The sequence below is a fragment of the Arachis ipaensis genome, chromosome B4 (genome assembly GCF_059453495.1).
Source record: "Arachis ipaensis isolate K30076 ecotype BB chromosome B4, ASM5945349v1, whole genome shotgun sequence".
NCBI lineage: Eukaryota > Viridiplantae > Streptophyta > Magnoliopsida > Fabales > Fabaceae > Arachis > Arachis ipaensis.
In genome coordinates, this window is record NC_142439.1 from 11,849,580 (window position 1) to 11,873,334 (window position 23,755).

General features: G+C 32.6%; 2 protein-coding genes and 1 pseudogene across 5 annotated transcripts; all 3 read right to left on the reverse strand.

Moving 5' to 3' along the window:
• Positions 1 to 198: 198 nt before the first annotated feature.
• Positions 199 to 9,103, reverse strand: LOC107636097 (alpha-glucosidase-like; annotated as a pseudogene). The gene is made up of 6 exons (XR_015880971.1): positions 8,594 to 9,103; positions 7,967 to 8,076; positions 6,851 to 7,011; positions 2,707 to 3,443; positions 1,546 to 2,495; positions 199 to 1,439 (listed from the first exon to the last, which is right to left on the reverse strand). The product of XR_015880971.1 is annotated as an alpha-glucosidase-like (transcript).
• Positions 9,104 to 13,607: 4,504 nt separating this feature from the next.
• LOC107638954 (berberine bridge enzyme-like 8) lies at positions 13,608 to 15,845 on the reverse strand. 2 transcript variants are annotated; one of them, XM_088483344.1, is made up of 3 exons: positions 15,135 to 15,845; positions 13,890 to 14,961; positions 13,608 to 13,715 (listed from the first exon to the last, which is right to left on the reverse strand). In XM_088483344.1, exons 1-3 carry the CDS (start codon positions 15,802 to 15,804, stop codon positions 13,661 to 13,663), a joined length of 1,797 nt encoding a protein of 598 aa, XP_088339470.1. In that variant the 5' UTR covers positions 15,805 to 15,845; the 3' UTR covers positions 13,608 to 13,660. The 2 variants fall into 2 exon arrangements, with proteins under 2 accessions (XP_088339470.1, XP_016197839.1); XM_016342353.3 differs by having other exon boundaries at positions 13,608 to 14,961; positions 15,135 to 15,844.
• A 119-nt stretch (positions 15,846 to 15,964) lies between these two features.
• On the reverse strand, positions 15,965 to 21,914 carry LOC107638955 (berberine bridge enzyme-like 8). 2 transcript variants are annotated; one of them, XM_088483345.1, is made up of 4 exons: positions 21,417 to 21,914; positions 17,642 to 17,705; positions 17,293 to 17,480; positions 15,965 to 17,099 (listed from the first exon to the last, which is right to left on the reverse strand). In XM_088483345.1, exons 1-4 carry the CDS (start codon positions 21,892 to 21,894, stop codon positions 16,093 to 16,095), a joined length of 1,737 nt encoding a protein of 578 aa, XP_088339471.1. In that variant the 5' UTR covers positions 21,895 to 21,914; the 3' UTR covers positions 15,965 to 16,092. The 2 variants fall into 2 exon arrangements, with proteins under 2 accessions (XP_088339471.1, XP_016197840.1); XM_016342354.3 differs by lacking the exon at positions 17,642 to 17,705 and having other exon boundaries at positions 17,293 to 17,445.
• Positions 21,915 to 23,755: the final 1,841 nt, after the last annotated feature.

Here is a 23,755-nt window from a genome sequence, read left to right on the forward strand (position 1 = left end):
AAATCATGTTCCAACTTGAAACGAATCCAAGTTATTCTCTACATGGATATCAAAATAATGACATCATTTCTAAGACTTAGATTTTTAAATGAATCAATATTAGTTGACAAGCTTAGCTTTTTAGAACGAATTCTGTTCCAATTTTAACTCGGTTTCTTCTAAATATTTATATATATAACTATATCTTGCAATGAAAACTTTATTATTAACATAGATATCTATGTATTTATATTTTAATTTCATAGTCATGTTATAGCATTCTGTCACACTTATTTTAGATATAAAAAATGACATCTTAATTTTTAAATTTGGATCATCTAAATTTTAGATTTTCACTTGAGAGGGTAAAGTGTGATCTCTCGTCCTTGAATATTTTTTCTCTCATGTTTTCTCTTAGTCCCACCTATAAAATAAATTGTGAGAAATCACACTTTATCCTCTCAAATAAAATCCAAAATTTAGAGGATCAAAATCCTTAATTTTTATGTCATAATAATTATCACAATAATTTTAACTGGAGAAACATGAGAAGGAATTGCATCTATAAAGACAATCCTTCTTTTAGCTACCCTTCAACCTTGTATTTGAATTTCTAGTTTAAATGCCTTTCCAATAGGCTGTGACAATCTTGAAACTTCTATACTAACAAACTCTGAAAAGTTCTCAACATGTGTAACCATCTTTCTCATTGAACTTGTTCCATTCTCAATATTCAACTCAGTATGCTTAGGAATTCCCAAGAAAGTGATCTTTTCTATGATTCATCTTTGGTTCAGAGCAAATCTTCCATTAGTAACATTAGATGCAACAAAAACACTATTCTTCTGTAATGCACGATACAAACTTACCAATGTCCACTGATCATTCTCTCCTAACATGTCAAGTGCTTCTCCATCATCCAAATAAACTTGTCCATAACTACTTTTGCTGCTACTAACAACCACCACAAGATGAAATGCAGTCTTTCGGGCCGCGTCTGTTGTCATTGCTTCTCCTTGGATGGCCAAGATGTTACCTTCACTAACATGCACATTGATGTGATCAGGTGGAGCATCAAGAGTAACATACTTTCCTGACTCAGCACTCACTGAATTTGAGACATTGAAGAGATCAAACCAGTTCCCTGCAGGGAAGTATGCATTAACAGTGACAGCTCCAGATTGTAGCACTGGTGACACCAAAACTCCTTTGCCAAGTAGGAACTGTGAACTTATATCATATGTTGTGACATCCTCAGGGAATGAAAAGAAAAGGGGTCTTGCAATCGGTGTCCCTTTTGTATGTGCTTTATACATCAATGTGTAGAAATAAGGGAGGAGGCGATAGCGAAGGCCGAGCACTTTCCTTGCTGATGAAGCAACTGAATCCCAAAGATAAAGCTCTTGCCTGATGGAATATATTACTGAATGGTCTCTAGCAAAGGGGTAAAATGCTCCCAACTACATGAGGTAAATAAAAGGAATTAGATATGTATATGTATAGTAAACCTTCCAGTTTTGAGTTTTTCACAAAGAAATTATCCCATATCTTAGGATCAATTGTTACCTGGATCCATCGCCTGCAGAGTTCTTCAGTTGTATTTCCTAAGAAACCACATATATCTGCTCCAACCGTTGGAATTCCAAATATTCCAGAATTTAATATAGAAGGAATTGAGTATGCCAAATCATTCCAAGTAGCAGCATTGTCTCCAGTCCAATGTGCTGTATACTTACCAGAACTTACAAAAGTTGATCTACTAAGAATAAAAGGCCTTTTACCAATTACATCTTTTAAAGCTTTGTTGGTAGCTTTGGATTCTAGTAGTCGATATAAATTGTGAGCATCATACTCAGTGATATTTCCATAATGTAAGGATGTTGCTGGTACCGTTTTCGTATTGATTGGTTGTAGGGCTCCAGAATTGTTAATTTTGTAGGGAGGGTTGTCAAGACTAGAAGATGGATTAGGAGGAGAAGTGATGAAATTAGATATCTCATTCGTGTCAACCCAGAGACCATCAAATGGGAGAAGTTCCCTAAATAGTTTGATCTCTCTCCCCCAGAATTCTTGGCTTCTTGGATTTAAAAAATCTGGGAAGTAAACTTGTCCTGGAAAAAGTTGACCAAGGTAATTGACTCCATTTCTCTATATAAACATGGCAAATTAAGAGGATGTCATGTGTCATATAAGCTAAAAAAAGGGATATTAGTGTAGTTTCCCTAAAAATTAGGTGGAGAGTGTTTTTTGGTTGGGAGAAAATGCATGGTATTGGAATTAGGTACCAGGATCCAATATGAGTACATATTTCTGTCCATTCCGGTGAAGGGTATCAACAAATGTTTTCATCTTATCCAGGGGAAAGTTGATAGGATCAAGGGTGAAATCTTTATATGCATCCATGTAATCAATATCTGTCCACATAACTTCAAGGGGTATGTGTGCCTTTGTGTAGTCAGCAACCACACCCTCAAGATCATTTACACTCTTGTAGCCATAGCTACACTGGTGAAAACCTTTCACAAAAGAAATGATAACTTTATGGATTAGCATGGGAGCAAGATATATCAAAACGGGAAAAAGCAGAGTGATTTATAGTTATCACATGTTATATTTACTTCTATTATAAAACAGAATACTTTGAATCTAGAAACCACTATGTGAGAACAATTTTCAGTTAAAATCTTGTAATACTGATAAAGTTAAAGGAGTATAGATAAGACTTACCAAAAGACCAATAAGGCATAGGAGTAGGCCTTCCAATGAGTTCAGTGTATTGCTCCATAACCAACTCCGGTGACGATCCGGCAAAAAAGTAAAGATCAAGCACCCCACCAATCACCTTATAAGTTATCCGGTCACCACCATACACAACATCCATCCCATTGCTATTTAGCAGCAACACCCCATGTGTGCTTCCATCCTTCACACTTCCATCTTTAGATCCTTTCCTTACATCCATGTAAAAAGGGTGAGAGCCATAAAGGTTCAAGTCAAGATTAGCACTAAAAGTATCTGAATTCCACATGGTGAGTGTCTGGTGTGGCTGCAACTTAAAGGAGCTCTTGGTGTGTTCACCAAGGCCATAAAGTGAGGCTCTTTCCCTTGGGAGTGAGGAAGATAGCTGAAGGTACTGGTCCTTGAACACAAGGAAAGTTGAAGAGTTGGAAGGGTCCGGTGAAGCGTCAAAAAAAAGGACATCATTGGAGGACTTGCGCAAGATAGTGAAGCCAAATGGGGTGGTGTTGTGGAGGCTGAATATGAGGTCTGAGTTTGGTGTTGTGATAGAAAAGTTTGGTTCTTGTTTTGGATTGCAGGTATGGTTGGAAGAAGGGAATTGTTTGTTGATGAGAAAGGGGAGAAGAGGGAAATGGGAGCTTCTTGGAATCACTTCTTCTGAAACTTCCCATCTTTGGTGAGTGGAGTCTGTGATTCTAACTCTTAATCTGTCCTTGCTCGCAAAACTGCAAAAGACACATACAATATATATAACCAATTACAAAGTAGAAAACATATTATATACCAAAAACTATAAATAATGCACCTTCAATGAAAATTTTGCAGATTATACATGCTTCAATATACATTATGCTGTGAATGATAATCAATTATTATCAGTTAGAGGTTAGAGCAGCAGTTGACTTTGCGTACTATATTAGCTTCAGTATGTCTTACACAAAGGATGATGAATAGGAATGATCAATTATAAATTTTGCATACTGTATTAGCACTGGTATGTGTATGTCTAAGGCTATATTATCACTGTATAATAATACGCTTTTAAGGAAAAGAATGGTATATGATTTAGAAAACTCAATTAGATAAGTCAAAATAATCTGCATAACACAAACAAGTTTATATATGTCAATTCAATGGGGGTGATTAAATGGAAAATTATCAGTTTCCACGCTACTTTAATAGAATATGGTATGTCATGTACGAATCAGCTGCCCATGCCCATGTTATTTTCTTTATGAAAAAGTCTAGGGACAATTTTTATTAAAATTTGGCCAACACTTAACTATAAAAAAAAAGTGAGTAATTTCACACTATTGGATGAAATCTCACACCATAAAAAACACTAATGATAACTAATTGATGACTACAAATCACAAAACTTATCGACTCCTAACACTTTTCTTATTATTTAGTGAGGAATTAAATTCCTAAAATGTTCATCTTATTGATGAAAAAGACGAAAATAAGCCGCTAAATGTTTTGGCTTTGAAGGCTGCTGCTCTTCTTTATTTATTTATCTTATTTTGGGTCTAAGTTAAAGGGATATGTGATATGTCAGAGGGTTAGCAATACCTAGTAGAGGAAAGGAGATTCAATTAAAAGACACGTGTAAATGCATTAACACTTAATTTTTTTTATTTTTAAAAAATTATAAGATTAATATTGATTCTATAACTTAATTAAATAATTAAAAACTTTAATTTTTTCTTCATCCTAATTTTAAGAATCTTTATTATAATTTTTTTGATTTTTATCTAATTCTTTCTATTTCTCCATATAATATCGTATAAAAAAATACATTAGTTTTGGCTTATTTATTAAATTTGAGAATATAAAAACCATTTGTCGAACTAATTTTTTTTTATAAATTAATTTTTTTCCATTTATTTATCTATCTTTTTATTTATTTATTTATAATTTTCATCATCATAATCATCATTATTATTATTCTATCATTGCCACTATCTATTGCTATTATAATTGTCACTATAATTGTTGTTGCTGTGGTAGTCATTATTGTTATTGTTATTGGTTAATCGTAAACAAATTCTATTTAATTAATTAATTAATCAATCAATAATAATAATTGTGAACAATTTTTCTTTTAATTCTTTTGTAAATGCAGCCTTTATTTAATTTGAAAAAAATATTGTTTAAATTATAATCATTTGCATAATTTTATCTAGATTACAATAAATGTATTAAAAATAGGTTTAATTATTATGTTGGTCTTTACCAATAAGTTATAACTCAAATGACATAGTCTCCATACTCATTTAAGAGGTTTCGAGTTTCTCTATCTTTGGTGAAAAATGACCAAATTATAAAATTAAAAACAATATAGAAACCCAATTAAAAGAAAAAAAATATATAAACCTAATTATAAATTTGATAAAATTATAAAGACCAATAAAATAATTAAACCTTAAGAATATAGTTGAATTAAATTTAACTCATTTTTATATAATTAGACTCTTAAATTTGAACTCTAATTCTTTTTTGTAAAATGGAAGTTTTTTTATTTTTCTATAAAAAATAATTAGTAGTGAATCTCTTTTGCTTTTAAATATTTTCATTATGTGCTCTTTAATTTATGATTAGTTATTTCGATTTTGAAAAATACTTTTTTTTTGTTTTTCTGCATTATAGTCACGACTCACGACATACATGTTATGACACTTACATTTAGTTTAGTTTTATAATAGTATCTCTGATGTTATATATAGATATATTTTAATTTTATTTTTGACAGTTATTTTAGTTATATTATACCTCTAAAAATATTAATACCATATATATAACATGACAAACTGAATTATTAATAATAATACCTTAACTTAGTATCGCTATATGTAAAGTGACAATTTAGGATACCATTACGAGGTTATTAGTCATTAACTATTGGTTATTAATCCACTAAAAATCGCTATCAACAACAAATTTCTACAAAATTAGTGTGAATAATGTTCGTGTGATTCTTATTATGAGTAATACAAAGTTGAAAGAAAGAAAAGATGCTTTCAATTATGTTAAGTGTAAAACTAAAAATAGCATCAATTCCATATTTGATTAGAATGGAATTAAAAAAAATACAAGTATGTCATCTTCTTATTTTAATTAACAATGGAGGTATTTTCTTATATTTTTCTTTTACTCATAATCTTATATAGTGGGTACTTATTTTATTTTATTTTAATATTTAAATCCTAACTAATATTATTGCATAATCCATGACTTGTTCCATTATTTTTTTTTTCATGATAGTTATATTCTATCCTATCTATGTAAACATGCATGAATAATTTATATAATAATTTTAGTAAATAAAAATCAGTAATTTTGTGATAATAAATACTACATACATCATTGACTAAAACTAACTCTATTTAATCAAATCATAAATTAATTAGAAAAATACAATTCATAAACATAAAAATTTAAGAATATGATTGATTATGTCATCATATTGATGATATCAAGTTAAACTTTTAGATAATCATTAATCATTAAAAGAAGAACCCTATTGCGCTTAATTTAAAGTATTAAATAATTAATTATTTTATAGTATTATTATAATTAAACTATTAAAATAATTAAACTTAACATAATAGAATAATCAAATATATAATAAAAAAATAATTTAAATATTTTATAGTACTATAATAAATTTTTTTATGAAAATCAAATGATATTTTTATATACAATAACTAATTTTTTTTATATAAATTGCATGATTATTGTTGTGAGACTCGTTCAAAAAAAAAAGAAAAGAAAAGAAAAGAAAAATAACACCATTTATTGCAGCTCAGCCAAGACATATCACATATGGTGGCTAGAAAAAATGACTTTTAAAATTTGCCTATAAGGACAAGGTGACAATTTCAATCATAAAATACTTGTTAAAGAAAAAATCGGTTGCATGCTTACATGCACCATCCAGCCTTCATATTTATGTGTGTTTGTTCGTCAAATCTGGATCTTGTATTTTTTTTATTATTATATCTAAATGGTTAAAGTTATTAGAATATCATATGTCAAGAAAGACATCGCCATATGTGAACATCTTCGTTACTAATACATGTATGTATAAATTTGATTCAATATAACAATAGTACTTAATACTTATTGTTACCTGGCATGAAGGCTGAGGCGTGGAACATCAGGTCCATATAAAGTGTGGAAGACTTGATGAGTTTAAGGTTAGCAATCAAGGATGTCTTATTAGCTGAGAGAGCATTGTTATTGACACTAGATATGGTGTAGCCATAACCAACAACTCCTGATCCTCCTTTTCTGTGTGATGCAACATATGAACTTGATCAGTAAAAGATGAGGAAAGTGAAGATTTGGAGAATAAGAGAGGCTTTGTTCTTTTTCATTTTGTTGAATGGTTTTGGATAGAAAATGATGGCCTATCAATTTATATGCATTCATCTTGGAAGCTACGGAGGATTGTGGGGCCTATCAATTTAACTTGCAGTGGCAGATAGTAAGACAATTATTTGTTCCAACACTCACTCAACCAAGTTCAGTTGTCCAGTTCTTGAATAAAATATTCTCAATATGTGACAACTTCTAAGGGATAAAAATTTCAGATTTTATGTGCAGACAAAAATGTTATGTCTAAAAATGTTAAGTTCTTTTAAGTTTTATAACTAGTGTTAAAGAGAAATTAATTACAGTTACGCCAATGCATTCCTTGAATGCTTATAATGTTGAAGGAAAAACACGGTAGTTCAGTCTTTTTCTTGATACTTTAATGGTTGCATAATGCATTACCACATATCAAAAATTGGTCCACGTACTCATTATTACCACGTTAATAAATAAATAAATAAACAAAAAATCTTGCCGTTGTTTGCTTTCTTTTGTTTGGCTTGCAGAAACTGTTTCAGGTTAGTTATACGGCGAGTCTTGGGTATGATTTGTGTTATGGATTTTTGTGTATTTGGTATCTGCGGTGTGATTGCTAAAAAAATTTTGGAGATGACGATGGTAAGCGGTGGTTGTGTCCCTCGTGTTTTTTGTTGTCGTTGGAGAGGTGGTGGTTGTATTCCTCACATTTCCAGCATCACCATGCCTCCCTTCTCTTTCCCTCTCTCTAGGGGCAGAACTAGATTAGCTTTTAGGGAGGGACCAAAAAAAACTTTATAATTAACAAAGAATAAAATAAAAATTTTAAAAGGGACTAAACTAAAATTTATATATAACTTATAAGAAAAACTTGATAGTTGGGGGAGGCCATTGCCTCCCTTGGCTTGTACGTGGCTCCGCCTCTGTCTCTCTGCCTTTTGCCACCCTTCTTCTCCCCTTTTCTTTCATTCTCTTCCTGCTAAGTCTCCAGCGGAATTTTGACTTCTAATAGATAGAAAGTAATATGAAATTGAACATTACTTACAATAATATACTCGCTATATAATTATTAAAGAAAAAAAAGAAAGAAAATGAATAATTGCTATGGATGTGAATTCCTTTGATTTTAATTGAATTGAATATATTTTGATTTCACTTATTTATATAGTTTCCTAACTTCTATAAATAACAAGAGAGCATACTATAAAATATTTTTCTATAAAAGCTCCTTAACTATCCACCATTTTCTCTCTTCCATCATTTATCTGCCTCCCTTTGTTTTCTCTTTGCCTTTCTTTTATTCTCACAATTCTCCACCTCGTTCACAATTTGAAATCTACTCAAATTTTAAACGATCAAAATGTGGTATTCATATCCGGTTGCATTATTTTTATAATGACTGCCTATGTACCCTTGTTCAGAATCAAACCAATCGTAGTTCCTCTATTTCTCCATGTAATGCCTAACATGAAGCAATATTGAGAAATTCCAAACAGTGTTGGAACTTATTTTCTGACACTACTTTAGTCAACATATCAGCAGGATTTTCATCTGTGTGTACTTTTATAAGAGAAATGTTACCTTTCTCTATAACATCGCGCACGAAGTGATATCTTACATCAATATGCTTGGTACGAGCATGATGAACCTGATTTTTAGCTAAATGAATTGCACTTTGACTATCACAACTCAGATTCACGCAATCTTGCTTCAACCCTAAATAATCTAGAAGACCCCTTAGCCACAATGCTTCTTTCACCCCTTCTGTTACTGCCATGTACTTAGCCTCTGTAGTAGATAGTGCCACTGTAGCTTGTAACATCGATCGCCAACTAACTGGAGCACCTTGTATTTTATATACATAACCAGTTGTAGAATGTCTTCTATCTAGATCACCAGCATAATCAGAATCAACAAAGCCGCTGATTTGACATGATTTTCCACTAAAGCATAAAACTGTGTCAATGGTACCCTTCAAGTATCTTAATATCCACTTTACTGCTTTCCAGTGTGCCTTACCCGGGTTTGCCATGAACCTGCTAAACAACACTGACTGCCTGTGAAATATCTGTGTGTGTGCACACCATAGCATACATTAGGCTACCGACTGCACTAGCATAAGGTACATTTTCCATGTAAGCCTTATCCTCTGCTGTTGTGGGAGATTGTTTACCAGAGAGTCTAAAATGTGGAGCCAACGGCGTTACCACCGATTTAGCATTTTTCATTTCAAACCTTTCAATGACGCACTCAGTGTATCCTCTTTGGCTCAAGAACAATTTTTGACTTGATCTCTCTCTTTTAATTTCCATGCTTAATATTTTTCGTGCAGCACCCAAGTCTTTTGTTTCAAATTCTTTACCAAGTTGAACCTTTAACATATCTATCTCTACCTTGTTCTTAAAGGCAATAAGCATGTCATCCACATATAATAGAAGATAGATATAATCACCTCCAAGAAGCTTATGAATGTATACACAACAATCATAATTACTTCTGGAAAAACCTTGTTTTAACATAAAGAAGTCAAATCGCTTATACCATTGCCGAGGAGATTGTTTCAATCCATATAGTGATTTCCTCAAGTGACATACCTGACTTTCTTTACCCTCAACCTTGAAATCCTCAGGTTGATACATGTAGATTTCTTCCTCTAAGTCACCGTACAAGAATGCAGTCTTCACGTCTAATTGTTCCAACTCAAGATCACCATGAGTGATAAGACTTAAAAGCACCCGTATGGAAGTGTGTTTCACCACAGGAGAAAATATCTCATTGTAATCAACCCCTTCTTTCTGTGAGAATTCCTTTGCTACTAACCTAGCTTTGAATCTTGTACCATCTGACTTAGTAGGATCTTCTTTTGTTTTATACACCCACTTACAACCAATTGCAGTCTTTTCCACGGGCAATGGGACCACATCCCATGTCTTGTTCTTATGAAGAGATTGCATCTTTTTCTCCATAGCGACAACCAACTCTCTCTATCTTTGTCTTTGATAGCATGTTTGAAGGTGACCAACTCATCATCCTCCACTGAGAGTGCATAATCTACTAAGTTTACCTGCCCATAATGTCTCAAAGGCTTGTCTGACCCGAACTTCTGAACAAATTTATAATTTCTCTTTGGCCTAGTATATGTCAAAGAATCCTGCTACTGTTGTTGTAATGCATGTGCATTTTCTCGCTGAATTTTCTCATGATCAAGTTCATCCTCTGCATCATCTCGAGTAGCATTAGGATGCTCCACCTGAACATTACTAGAGTCTATTTGTTGGTATTTAGACTCTATCTCCACCACTTGAGTATTTGAAGTTTTTTCAACATCACCATCACCTGGCACCATATCTTTAGACAAAGCTACCATAGATCGTTCATCAAAGGTAACATCCCTACTAATTACAAACTTAGAATCATTTACACTCCAAAGGCGATAGCCTTGAACCCCTCTTGGATACCCCAAAAAGATTGCCTTCTTAGCTCTATCGTCAAACTTATTATCTTTGATATGATAATAGGCTGTGCATCCAATGACTCTGAGTTTTTCGTAATCTGCATGTTTTCCTGACTACACCTTATAAGGTGTGTCTCCATCTAGAGAAGAATGTGGGGATCGATTCACTATGTAGCAAGCTGTAGCAACCGATTCTGCCTACCAGTCTCTGCCTAACCCGAAATTAGAGCGCATACACCTTGCCTTCTCAAGTAGCGTACGATTCAGTCGTTCGGCGACTCAATTCTGTTGTGGTGTTTCTCTAACTGTCCAGTGTCTTGCAATGCCTTCTCGGTCACAAAACTCCTTGAAAGCCCCATTCGTGTACTTTGTGCCATTATCAGATCGTAGAGTTTTCAGCTTCCTACCTGTTCGATTTTTAACCATTGCTCTCCACCGCTTAAAAGTATCGAATACCTCATTCTTATGTTTGAGGAAGTAAATCCAAACATACCTGGAATAATCATCAACAAAAGTAACAAAATACCTGGAACCACCCTTGGAAGTAACTTTAGCCGGGCCCCAAACATCAGTATGCACGTAGTCTAACAACCCTCTGCTTTTATACTTGCTTGTAGAAAACTTCACTCTATGTGCCTTTTCATACACACAATGCTCACAAAATTCCATTTGTGGTTTCTTCATATTCTTCAGCAAACCTTGTCCACAAAGCAATGATAGACCTTTCTCTGACATATGTCCAAGCCGCATGTGCCATATTCTTGTGCAATTTGTTTGATCTCTACTTCCACTGATTCCAACTGCTAACTCACATGTGACTGTTGTCCCCAAAAGAGAATAAAGATTACCGTGACGAACTCCTTTCATTACTACCAAAGAACCATAAACAACTTTTAGTACCCCATTTTTCGCAACTATTTTGCAGCCATTTTTCTCCAACAAACCTATGGAAATAAGATTTTTCTGCAAGTCTGGAATATGCCTTACATCCTTTAAGGTTCTTACTCCTCCATCATGCATCTTGATTCTTATAGTACCCAACCCCACAGTTTTACAAGCATGATCATTGCCTATTAAAATTGTGCCACCATTTATGCTTTCATAGGTAGTAAACCACTTCCTATTTGGACAAATATGGTGAGAGGCTCCTGAATCAAGAATCCACTTACCGGAGATTTCATAAGATTGTTCTGTTATAGAGTAACAATCATCCTCATCATTTGAGACGTAGCTTGCTTCTTGCTTTTCTTTTGGGTTATCGTTGTTCTATTTCTTGAAAGTTATCTTCTTATTTGGACAATTTGCTTTGAAATGTCCAGCCTCACCACATTTAAAGCATGTTCTCTCCGCGTGAGGTCTAGATTTTGGCCTAGACTTTTCACGCTTATTACCTTTTCCTCTTTCATTAGTCCTTCCTCTAGCCGCGAACAATCCTTGTGCTTGATTATTATACTCTCTTCCATTTGAAGATGACATTACACTTGTAGCAACCTTACGTAGATTATCCGCTAAAAGTGATGCCCTCGTCTCATCCATGGTCAGAGTGTCACCCACCAGCATCAATGTCTTCACCAGATTTTCATAGGACTTCGGTAATGAAAGTAATAATATGAGTGTCTGATCTTCATCATCAACCGTCACATTTATATCCTTTAAGTTTGATATGATCCTATCAAACTTATTGATATATTCTCGAATTGAGGTGCCTTCCTCTATCTTGCATGTATACAATTTGGATTTTAAGTAGATCCTGTTAGTTAGAGTCTTCGTCATGAAGTTACTCTCTAACTTTGTCCAGACGCCTGTTGCAGTTGTTTCTTCATTTACCAAGAAAGCAACATCCCTCTCAAGGCATAAGATTATTGCAGCCCGTACCTCAAGATCTAATTCTTCCCAATCATCATCTTTCATTCCTTCCAGCTTTTTCTCTTTTCCTACTAGTGCCTTGTGTAACTTTTGTGATATAAACAGATTTTTCATCTGCATCCTCCAATAGGAAAAATCATTTTTTTCATTGAACTTCTCGATTTCATATTTGCCTACTTTGACATTACTACTAGTAGAAGCCATTATATTCAAAATTGAATTTTACCACTCAAATAATGAATAATATAACGTTAGCTCTTGATACCAATTGTTGAGTCTGCAGCGAAATTTTGACTTCTAATAGATAGAAAGTAATATGAAATTGAACATTACTCACAATAATACACTCGCTATATAATTATTAAAGAGAAAAAAGAAAGAAAATGAATAATTGCTATGGATGTGAATTCCTTTGATTTTAATTGAATTGAATACATTTTGATTTCATTCATTTATATAATTTCCTAACTTCTATAAATAACAAGAGAACATACTACAAAATAATTTTCTATAAAAACTCCTTAATTATCTATCATTTTCTCTCTTTCATCCTTTGTTTGCCTCCTTTTGTTTTCTCTCTGTCTTTCTTTTATTCTCACACTTCCCTTTCTTTCTTGTTAATGTTTATTTTAACAATGATGATAATGATTTTTTCATTTTTTTGTTAACAATAATAATTTTAGTGATGAATTGCTGTTTTGATTTTGATTTATTTGAGGTTATTGTTAAAGTTTTTTTTTATGCAGATGGTGATGGAATGGTAGTAGAAGGGGGTAGTGATGAGAAGAGAGAAGGGACAGTTTTGTTATTTAAAAAATTAATCTATCTAAAATAACGATTTTATAATTACGTTAAATCTCATTGGTGTGAATGTTATACTTACAAGTTACAACGAGTGAAAGGTGAATATCCATGTTATCATTGGTTAAAAAGTAAAAACACATCAACGCAGACACAAGAATAAATAAGAGAAGCACTTTTTCATTCCAACATTAAAAGGGCAATTAGTGAACAAGCATCTCCGGTTAATACAAGATCTGAATAAAAATCGCACTAAAAAAATGTAACATAAGCAACTTAAACAGATAAGTAATAATTATATCAATAATTAATTTCGTCTTTGACCCATAACCTTAAGGTCACACCGAGATAACTCAAATGTTTCTTTTTTTTTTTTCTTTTTTTCAACTCAACATTGATGTACATAAAACGATTGTGCCCCACAATCATAAATTCATAACTCAATTTCACATCACACAACTAATGCATTTAATTGTTTTTGGTACAGAACTTGACTAATGAATTCAGACAACAAGAAGTGGATCTAAATATGGGAAAAGTCTAGGGGCTAACAACTTTATTAAATTCTAGCTAACATATAACCAGCAAAAAAAAGTGAGCTGTTAAATGAAATCTCACACTAATTTCACACCATTAAAACTATCATTGATAACTATTTGATGACTACAAATTACAAAAATTACTATTCCTCTAGCACTCTTCTCTAAATATATAATTCTTACTTTCAAAAACCAAGCTTAATACTAACAAAAATAACAAAGTATAAAGTAATGATTTTTCACTCTCTATTCTAACACTTCCCATGTAACTGATCACAGGGACGCTCTGTTCATTCCTAAAGAAATTGTTGGGATCAACCTTAGTCTTAATTTGAACCAACCTATTGAAATTATCCTTAAAATACTCATAACCATAAACCCTACCTTGATAGTAACTGTTTTTACCATGGTAGTTTATACCCAAATCAAGATCCTTGTAATTGAAATAAGCTTGTCTAGGATTCTTGGACACAAAAGCAGCCATGTACCTATGAAGTTCCCTAATCATGTTTATGTACTGATCTTCAACCTCTTTTCCTTTTTGATTCCAATTTGCATGGTACTGAATCTTCCAAAGATTCCCAGCTCTATGAGGTATAGGTGTTGCATTTGAAGGAATCTCAGCCATTCTTCCACCATAAGGGTTGAAGTACATTGCACCATTCTCCAACTCAATCATCTTCTTCCAAATCCCTTCCCAACCCGCTTTCGAAATCGGTTTTCGAACATAATCAGATTTCCTCTTGAGGTGTTTGAGTGTATACTGTGGAGTTCTTTCAAGCAAAATCTCAACTGGAGTTGTGGAAATGTCCATGTTGTCCCAAAACAACACAGATTTGAGCCATGTTGTTTCAATACAATCTTGTTGCCTTAAACCCATTTGAGGAAATGTCTCATTCATGAGAGACACAAGGCTTTTTGAGTCACCAAGGAACATTGCTACAAAGGTAGCCCTTATTGTCTTTGTCAAAGTTTCAGCACCATTTGCAACTTCCAAAATCAGCCTAATGAAAAGATTAGGATCAGTATTTGGTGCAAAATATTGCCAATTATAAACTAGTTCTGTTGCATTTTGCTCCAAGGTCCTTGGAACTTGGAAAACGGTAACTGTCTCCGGAACTCTAACAAGCTTGATTTTGTAGGAAAGGACAACACCAAAGCTAGCACCACCACCACCTCTAATAGCCCAAAAGAGATCTTCACCCATGGAATCTCTATCAAGCAATCTACCTGCATGACATATTTTCGCATTTCACCCACAAATCTTATTTACACCAAAACTATACTCATATATGAATTTTTCAGACAGTATATAAATCTATGTGGTTTTTTAAATATATACTATTTACTTTATTTAAAGTTTAAACTAACAAAATTATTTAGAGTTTAATTTTCATGAGTACCTTGAACATCAAGTATTTGTGCATCAAGAACATTGTCCACTGAAAGGCCATATTTTCTCATCATATTGCCATAGCCACCACCACTTAGGTGTCCTCCAACACCAACATTGGGACCCACCCCTGCTGGGAAGCCATGAATTTTACTCTTGTGAACAATATTATAGTAGAGCTCACCAAGTGTTGCACCAACCTGGACCCAAGCTGTTTCAGTTTCTATGTCAATCTCAATGGATCTCAGATTGAACATGTCCAAGATGAAGAATGGAACATGGTTATGAGTCACATAAGAAACACCCTCGTAATCATGGCCTCCGCTACGAATCTTCATCAGCATGTTGTGTTTCTGAGCACAAAGGATGGATGCTTGTACATGGGATACATGCAAAGCAGTGATTATAAGGAGTGGTTTCTTTGTTGTGGAGGTGTTGAAACGAAGGTTTCTAATGTAGGATTGCAACACTGAAGAGAACGAAGCATTGTTTGGTGTGAAGATTGATTCTGTTATGGGGTGAGAAGAAGAAGAATCAGAAGTAGTGTTTATAAGGCAGTGAATGAAACTAGTGTTGAACTCTGCTGCTGAATATGTAGCAGAAGAGCAAGGAAGTGATGAAAGGAACACAAGAGTGGAAAGAAACCATAGCATTGGTTTTGGAGATAAGATTGGTTCCATTTTTGTTTTGTACTTTAGGTTGAAATAAATCTTATATCGAAGTTTTGAGATTATTTGATAAGCTATGAACGTTTATCACGTGGATTCATATATTTCCTGATAAAACATTCGTACTGTATGATTGAGATCAATGACTAAAATCACTATAACACTCCAAACATTGAAACATTTGAAATGCTTTGAACCAATCAATTATTTACATTAGTTTTTGGCACTTTATGGCAAGAGCCAATCTTATATTTCCACAATCAATCTTTCCCCCAAACAAACCAATTAAAAAACTACAAATTAATTGATCATTATTCTTGAGTAACCACCATTATCCAAAACCATCTCATATGGGACAACAGGGATGCTCTGTTCGTTCCTAAAGAAGTTGGCAGGATCAACCATGGTCTTGATTTGAACCAACCTATTAAAGTTATCATTGAAATACTGATAACCATAAACCATGCCTTCAACATAGCTGCTCTTACCATAATGGTTAATGCCCAAATCAAAATCCTTGTAATTGTAGTAAGCCCCTCTTGGATTCATAGACACAAAAGGAGTCATATGCTTATGAAGTTTCCTTGCCAAGTTCATGTAGTAATCAGCAACATCTTTCCCTGGCTCAAACCAATTTGCTATGTATTCAACCATCCACAGGGTCCCACCCCTGTAAGGAAAAGGTGTTGCATTTGATGGAATCTCGTTCATTCTTCCACCATAAGGAGTGAAATATAGTTTAGTATCCTTCAATTCAATCATCTTCTTCCAAATCCCTTCTAAACCCACTTTGGAAATTGGTTTGTTTACATAATCTGATTTCATCTTAAAGTAATCAGATGGTAGGTCTCTATGAAGCAAAACCTCAAGAGGCGTTGAAGGGTTGATATCACTCCAATAAATCACTGTGGATTGAAGCCAAGTTGTTTCAATGCAATCTTGTTGCTTCAAACCCAATTGAGGGAAATTCACATTCATAAGAGAGACAAGGCTTTTGGAATCACCAAGGAATAAGGACAAGAAGTTAGCCCTCACTGTCTTTGTTACATTTTGTGTGCTATTTACAACATCCATGATAAGCCTAATGAAGAGGTTATTGTCAATGTTTGGTGCAACATGTTGCCATGTATAAATTATATCTGTGGCATTTTGCTCTAGTGTTTTTTTAACATGAAAAACCGTCACTATTTCTGGAACTCTAACAAGCTTGATTTTGTAGGCAATGACAACACAAAAGCTAGCACCACCACCACCTCTAATAGCCCAAAAGAGATCTTCACCCATGGATTCTCTATCAAGCAATCTACCTGCATTTAGATTCAAATTAGTAGATTAAGTGATAAATTAGAATAAAGCTAAATACAACATTACAAATTTTATACATATCAATATATCATGAATAAAATCTACATATATTTTATAAGTGTAAGACAACTTTTACTTGGTGAGCTAATTTTTTAGGTTTAGTTAAGCTATTGACATTTGAAAGGACAAGAGTACCTTGAACATCAACTACTTGTGCATCAATAACATGGTCCACAGCAAGACCAAACTTTCTCAACATGTTGCCATAGCCTCCCCCACCTATGTGTCCTCCAACGCCAACAGTGGGACAAACTCCAGCTGGAAAGCCATGGGTTTTACTTTTCTCGCCTGTAAGTGTTGCATCCGTATAAAATATCTGACAACTTATGGTACATAAATAAAGACAATTTAATTTTTTCTAAAAAGAAAGTAAGTAAAATATTGACTTAATACTCAAAATGGCCCTTAAAATTTGACCTCCAATTCAATTTAGTCCCCAAAGTCTCTATTGACTCTAATTGTACCCTAAAATTTTGACTCGCACCTCAAGTTGGCCCTTCTGTCGTTTTCCGTCACCGGAAAGCTGACCTGACAATTTTGGTTGACACCTAGCAGCAAAGCAGTTAGATGATGTGGCGAAATGTTTGAAGGCATAAATTTAATCCCTAAAAATTTCAAATAAAACATAGCAGCCCCAATTTTTCCAAATCGCAAGAGTCTCTCGAAGATAACCAAATAACATCAATCAATTGGATCCAAAAAACATTTAACCGTGTATGATAAACGGTTACAAATTAGTCAACAATTCATCAAATATTAGAAACCAATCACTACGGTAGCGTTTGTTTTGAGGTACTGAAACAGAGACTGAGAGACTGAGACTCAGTATCATGTTTGTTGGTTCAGAGACTGGTACTAAAATTTCTGTCTCTGTCTCCAAAATTTCAGTATTTCAATACCTCCAAAAAGTAGGAACACAGGAAACTAAAATTTTTAGAGATGGAGACTGAAACTTTAATAACATTTTATATCTAAAATACCCTCATTTCAATTAATTAATTCCAATTTTACCCTTTATGTAAATTAAATTAGAATTTTGTTTTTGTTTCAATTTCTATTTCCCATTTTGCACCAAAAAGAATACTGAGATTTATTTCAATCTCTGTCTCTTAGTCTCTGTCTCTCAGTCTCAGTCTTTTCGTCTCTGTCTCTCCACTAAACGCTACCTACCTGTTCTTGATTTTCTGACTGTGAGTAAGTGGGTTGGGTGAGTATAATCTCTGAAGCTTGTGTATCATCAACAGCAAGATGTGGTACTAATGGAGCATTTTCAGTCACCTCACCAAATCTCACATGTATTTTCATAGATCAATGCAATTTTTCAAAGATATACAAAAGTTGTTCGGTTGTTCTATACCACATCTCATAAATTTCACCGCATAGATTATTGTGTCTATTAGATTTAAAATGATCAAAAGGTAACAAGAATGTATTGAATGACATACGGCATGACTCTACCATTAAAATTACATAATTTTCCAATGAAAAATCAATTAAAAAGAACAAATAAACAAACTAACCAGAACTGCGCAGCTAGAATGTCAAATTAAAAGCTAATATTTTGCAACAAATAATAGAATCAATTCTCAATTAAAATAGGATATGAAGGAGTAAGTTTATCATTTTAAAATGGAATATGAAGAATCAATAATTACGTTACAAAAAATTATAGGATTCAGTTGTTCACCACCATATACATACAAAAAAATTAAACCCTAGCATACAAAAACTCTACTATCATCAACAATCGTAATCAAGCAAAGTCCCCCAAAATTTCACTGATGAAATAGAGCGAAAAAATGAAGAACAAACTTTATACAACATTTTGCAAAAAACAGAGTATCGTATGTTGAGAGCAACGATTTTATTACTAACCTGTTTTTGAAGAGATGAGAAGGCAATTAGTCTTCACAATGGGGGGCGAAACAAGTAAGAAAAGCTTCAAGCTTTAGTTACAGTGACACCCATGGTTCTTTTCTGAGGGTACGTATACGAGGGGAGGAGGAGGAAGAAAGAGGGTCAGTTGAGGGTTTCATTTTCAAGTAGCTAACGTTTGGGTTTTTGCATTAACCCCTTTCTCATGTCAAACGATGTCGTTTCTAAATAATTTGGGTGCCAAGATTTAAACGACGTCGTTCTGATAGTGCCAAGTGTCAACCAAATTTGTCAGGTCAGCTTTCCGGTGACGGAAAACGACGAAATGGCCAAATTGAAGCGCGAGTCAAAATTTCAAGGTACAATTAGAGTTAATTGAAACCTTAAGAGCTAAATTGAATCGGGATCAAATTTCAGGGGTTATTTTGAATATTAACTCGTAAAATATTAGTATAGAGTATAGAGTACAAACAATATGTATTGAAAAAAATTAATGTCGTTTCTCTATGGCAAATAAATAGTGATAATTGTATATTAAAAGAAAAAAAAATAAGATATTGAGAAAATTGTCAAATTCGTTCCTCGTTCTTTAAATTAGTTCTCAAAATTTTTTTTAATCAAATTCATCCTTTACAGATTTTAAATGATTCGCTTTAATCCTTTTATTATTTTTTTTGTTGACGGCACCAACATTTGTTAATGTAGCACAGTAAGTAATACTACAACACATACATAAAAGTCTTAATTAACTATTATTATGATAAGTTTATAAAATTAGATCAAATCAAAATCTAATTGAGGATAGAACTTGAGATATTAAAGTTCTTTAATTTAGAGTTGATTTGATCTAATTTCATAAAGAGTAAACTACCAAAAATACACTCGAATAATTTTATCACGGGCAAAAATACACCCAAATTTTAATATCGACAAAAATACTCTCAAGTAATTTAATAGCGCAACAAAAATGCCCAAAAAATATTGTTTTTGTAAGTGACAAACGACTTTTGTATTTAACAAACTAATTATACATTTAATCCAAAATTTTATAGAAATATTTACATAACTTTTTAAAAATACACACAAAAAAAAAATAAAAATTTGATCTCTATATTTTTATTTTATTTTTTAAAAATATTATTAGTTGTTGACAAAAAAATCACAAAATATATATTTAGCAAAAAATCTCCAAAATTTAAGAATAAAAATATTTTATTTGTCTAATTATGCTTGCAAAAAAAATCACATTAAAATTTAATTTCTAAAATATTTTTTGAGAATACATATTTAATATTGGGCATTTTCGTCACATTTTAAAATTATTTGAGGGCCTTTTTTATTGATAACAAAATTCAAATGCGTTTTCGTCAATGAAAAAATTATTCGGGTGCATTTTTTATGGTTTACCCTTTCATAAACTTATCATGTTAGTCGCTAATTAGGACTACTATGCGTATATTGTGGATCATTTAACGTGTCACAACAACAAATTTTGATGCTGTTAACATAAAAGGACTAATAAAACTAACTTAAAATTTTTAAAAGACAAATTTAATTAAAAAAATTTTCAAAAACTAATTTAAAGAATGATCATCTTTTCGAGACTAATTTGATCGGTTATTAATAAGATATCGATAAGAAAATATCACAAAAGTATATTGAATAATGTTATTATTATTATATAACCAAAGCATCTTGCACGCACATGTAATTTACTATTTTTATGAGTAACATTATAATGACAAAAGTGTATTGACTAATGTTATTATTATTATATAACTAAAGCATCTTGCACGCACATGTAATTTACTATTTTTATGAGTAACATTATAATGACAAAAGTATATTGAATAATGTTATTATTATTATATAACCAAAGCATGTTGCACGCAGATGTAATTTACTATTTTTATGAGTAACATTATAATGACTTTTATGTGAAAACTAATATATAAATACTTTTGATTTATAAATTTGTTAGACCTTTAGAATTTGCTATTTGGTGAATGTTATGGTATTTTTGAGATTGTGCTTAACTTATTAAAAAAGATAAATAGATAATATTTAATAAATTTTAAATATTTTATTTTTTACTTTAAATATTTTATTTTTTACTTTTAAAAGAAAGTTAGGCAATTTAGGCACCATAATAAAAGGCAGCATAGAATTTACCTTATTATTTTAATATATATCTAACACAACCCTCTCGATTGAGAGTTTTCTTAGGCTTAATAGCAGACAATGTCTAAGTCTATTTTCTCAGTGTTAAATTTTATTTTTATTTTTAACAAATGGCCTAAAAAACATCTGTATATACACATAAATAGTTTAATATTTAGTTAATTATTTGAAAAAGTAAAATAAATTGCATAATTGTTTCTCACCAATTGTATAGTAGAGTTCACCAAGTGTTGCACCAGATTGGACCCAAGCTGTTTCAGTTTCAATATCAACGTCAATGGATCTGAGGTTGAACATGTCAAGAATGAAGAATGGGCTCTCTGCCACGTAAGACACTCCTTCATAATCATGGCCGCCGCTACGAATCTTCATAAGCATGTGGTGCCTCTGAGCGCAAACAACGGCTGCTTGCACGTGAGATGCATGCAATGCAGTGATTATAAGGAATGGTTTCCTTGTCGTGGAGGTGTTGAAACGAAGGTTCCTAATGTTCGATTGCAACACATAAGAGAATGATGGATTGTTCGGTGTGAAGATTGATTCTGTTATGGGGTGAGAAGAAGACGAAAAAGAAGAAGAATGGTTTACAAGGCAGTGAATGAAAGTTTTGTGAGCAGAAGAAAAAGAAAACGGGAGTGATGATGAAAGAAGCAATAAAATAGTTGCTGTGAGCAGTTCCATTTTTCTTCTCTTCGTTCTTATTTGGCACGACAATTATTATCAAGTACTTATTATGGTGTCTATATATAGTTGCTTAATCTATTAAAAAAATAAAATTAATATTTATGTTACAGTATGGAAGGATAAGGATAAGGATGAATGCTTTATGGGTGAATCTAATTTTTTATACTGGAAAGGAACAAATTTTCATATAGCACAATTAATAATGTTTAAAAAGAAGAATTTGTTTGCCTATAAAAATATGAACGAGGCAATAGAATTTAACACACATAATTACAAATATTTTTCTTTTTTCTCTCTTTACAGTAATAATAAATAAATGCAATTCTCTCTCTCTATACTTTTAATACTTCTTTCTATCTTTATATATATATATATATATAAATCATTATTAAGCTAATTATATTAATGCTAGAGTCTTCTATTTATACATCTTTATTTTATATTTAATATATCTTTTATTTATTTTACAACACGTTATCAGCACGAGACTCTCATCAAATTTTTAGGAAGACTCAAGTAACAAATTTTCATTATGTCGAAACTCTCTCATCTTGAATTTAATGCTCTTGATATATCTGGAAACAATTATTTATCATGAATATTAGATGCTGAAATCCATCTTGATTCAATTGATCTTGAAGATACCATTAAGGCTGAAAAATAATGCATCCCAGAAGGATAAAGTCAAGGCCATGATTTTCCTTCATCGTCATCTTGACGTATGATTGAAAAATGAATATTCCACATTAAAAGATCCTGCAGATCTGTGGAAAGACCTTGAAAAAATGTACAATCATGTGATACTTCCTCAAGCCCGATATGTTAGAGAAAACTTTCTCAACCTTCCATGCCTCGAATGTGCTCCTGCAGCAGCAGTATCGAGAAAAAGGATTTAAAAAATATTCTGAGTTAATTTCTTGCCTTCTTGTTGCTGAACGCAATAATGAGTTGCTCTTGAAAAATCATGAAGCGCGCCCAGCTGGCGCCGCCCAATTTCCTGAAGTAAATGCGGTAAATTACCCTAGAAAAGGTAAATGGCAAGGTTTTAATAACAAGAAAAATTATGGAAGGAAAAGAAATTATGTTCATAATAAAGGATCTCACCAGAAGTGGGATAAAGAAAGAAACACTGGGTAAAATAAATCAATTGAGGATAAATGCTTCCGTTGTGGTGGAAAGGGCTATTGGTCACGTACTTGTCGTACCCCAAGGCACCTAATTGATCTTTACAAGCATCCTTGAAAAGGGATGACAAAGGAAAGGAAACAATTTTTGTTTCAAATTATAAAAATTCCACCACTTATTATGATGTATCTGATTTCTTTGAGGATTTTAAAGGAAATATTGGCCATTTGATCAATGATGGAATAGTTTAATATGTGTGTTTGTTAAGTATTCATGTAAATAATTTTTACTGTGCATGTACTTTTACTCATTTTATTATTATCATTATTTGTTTTTTTGAAGAAAAATGACAAGGACATATTCTGAAGATATTTGCCTTGCGGATAGTGCAAGTTCGCACACTATTCTTAAAAATACTATATATTTTACCCATCTTGTGTCAAAAGAAGAATATGTTAATACTATTATTGGCTCGGGCAATGTGATAGAAGGCTCCGGAAGAGCTATAATTTTGTTTCCTGGAGGAACAAAATTTATAATAAATAATGCACTATTATCTACCAAGTCCCTGAGGAACTTGTTGAGTTTCAAAGATATTCGCCGAAATGGATATCATGTTGAGACAATGAATGAGGAAAATCATGAGTATTTATGTATCACAACTCATGATTCAAATAAGAAAGTTATATTAGAAAAATTATCTTCACTTTCATCTGGGTTGTATTATACCAAG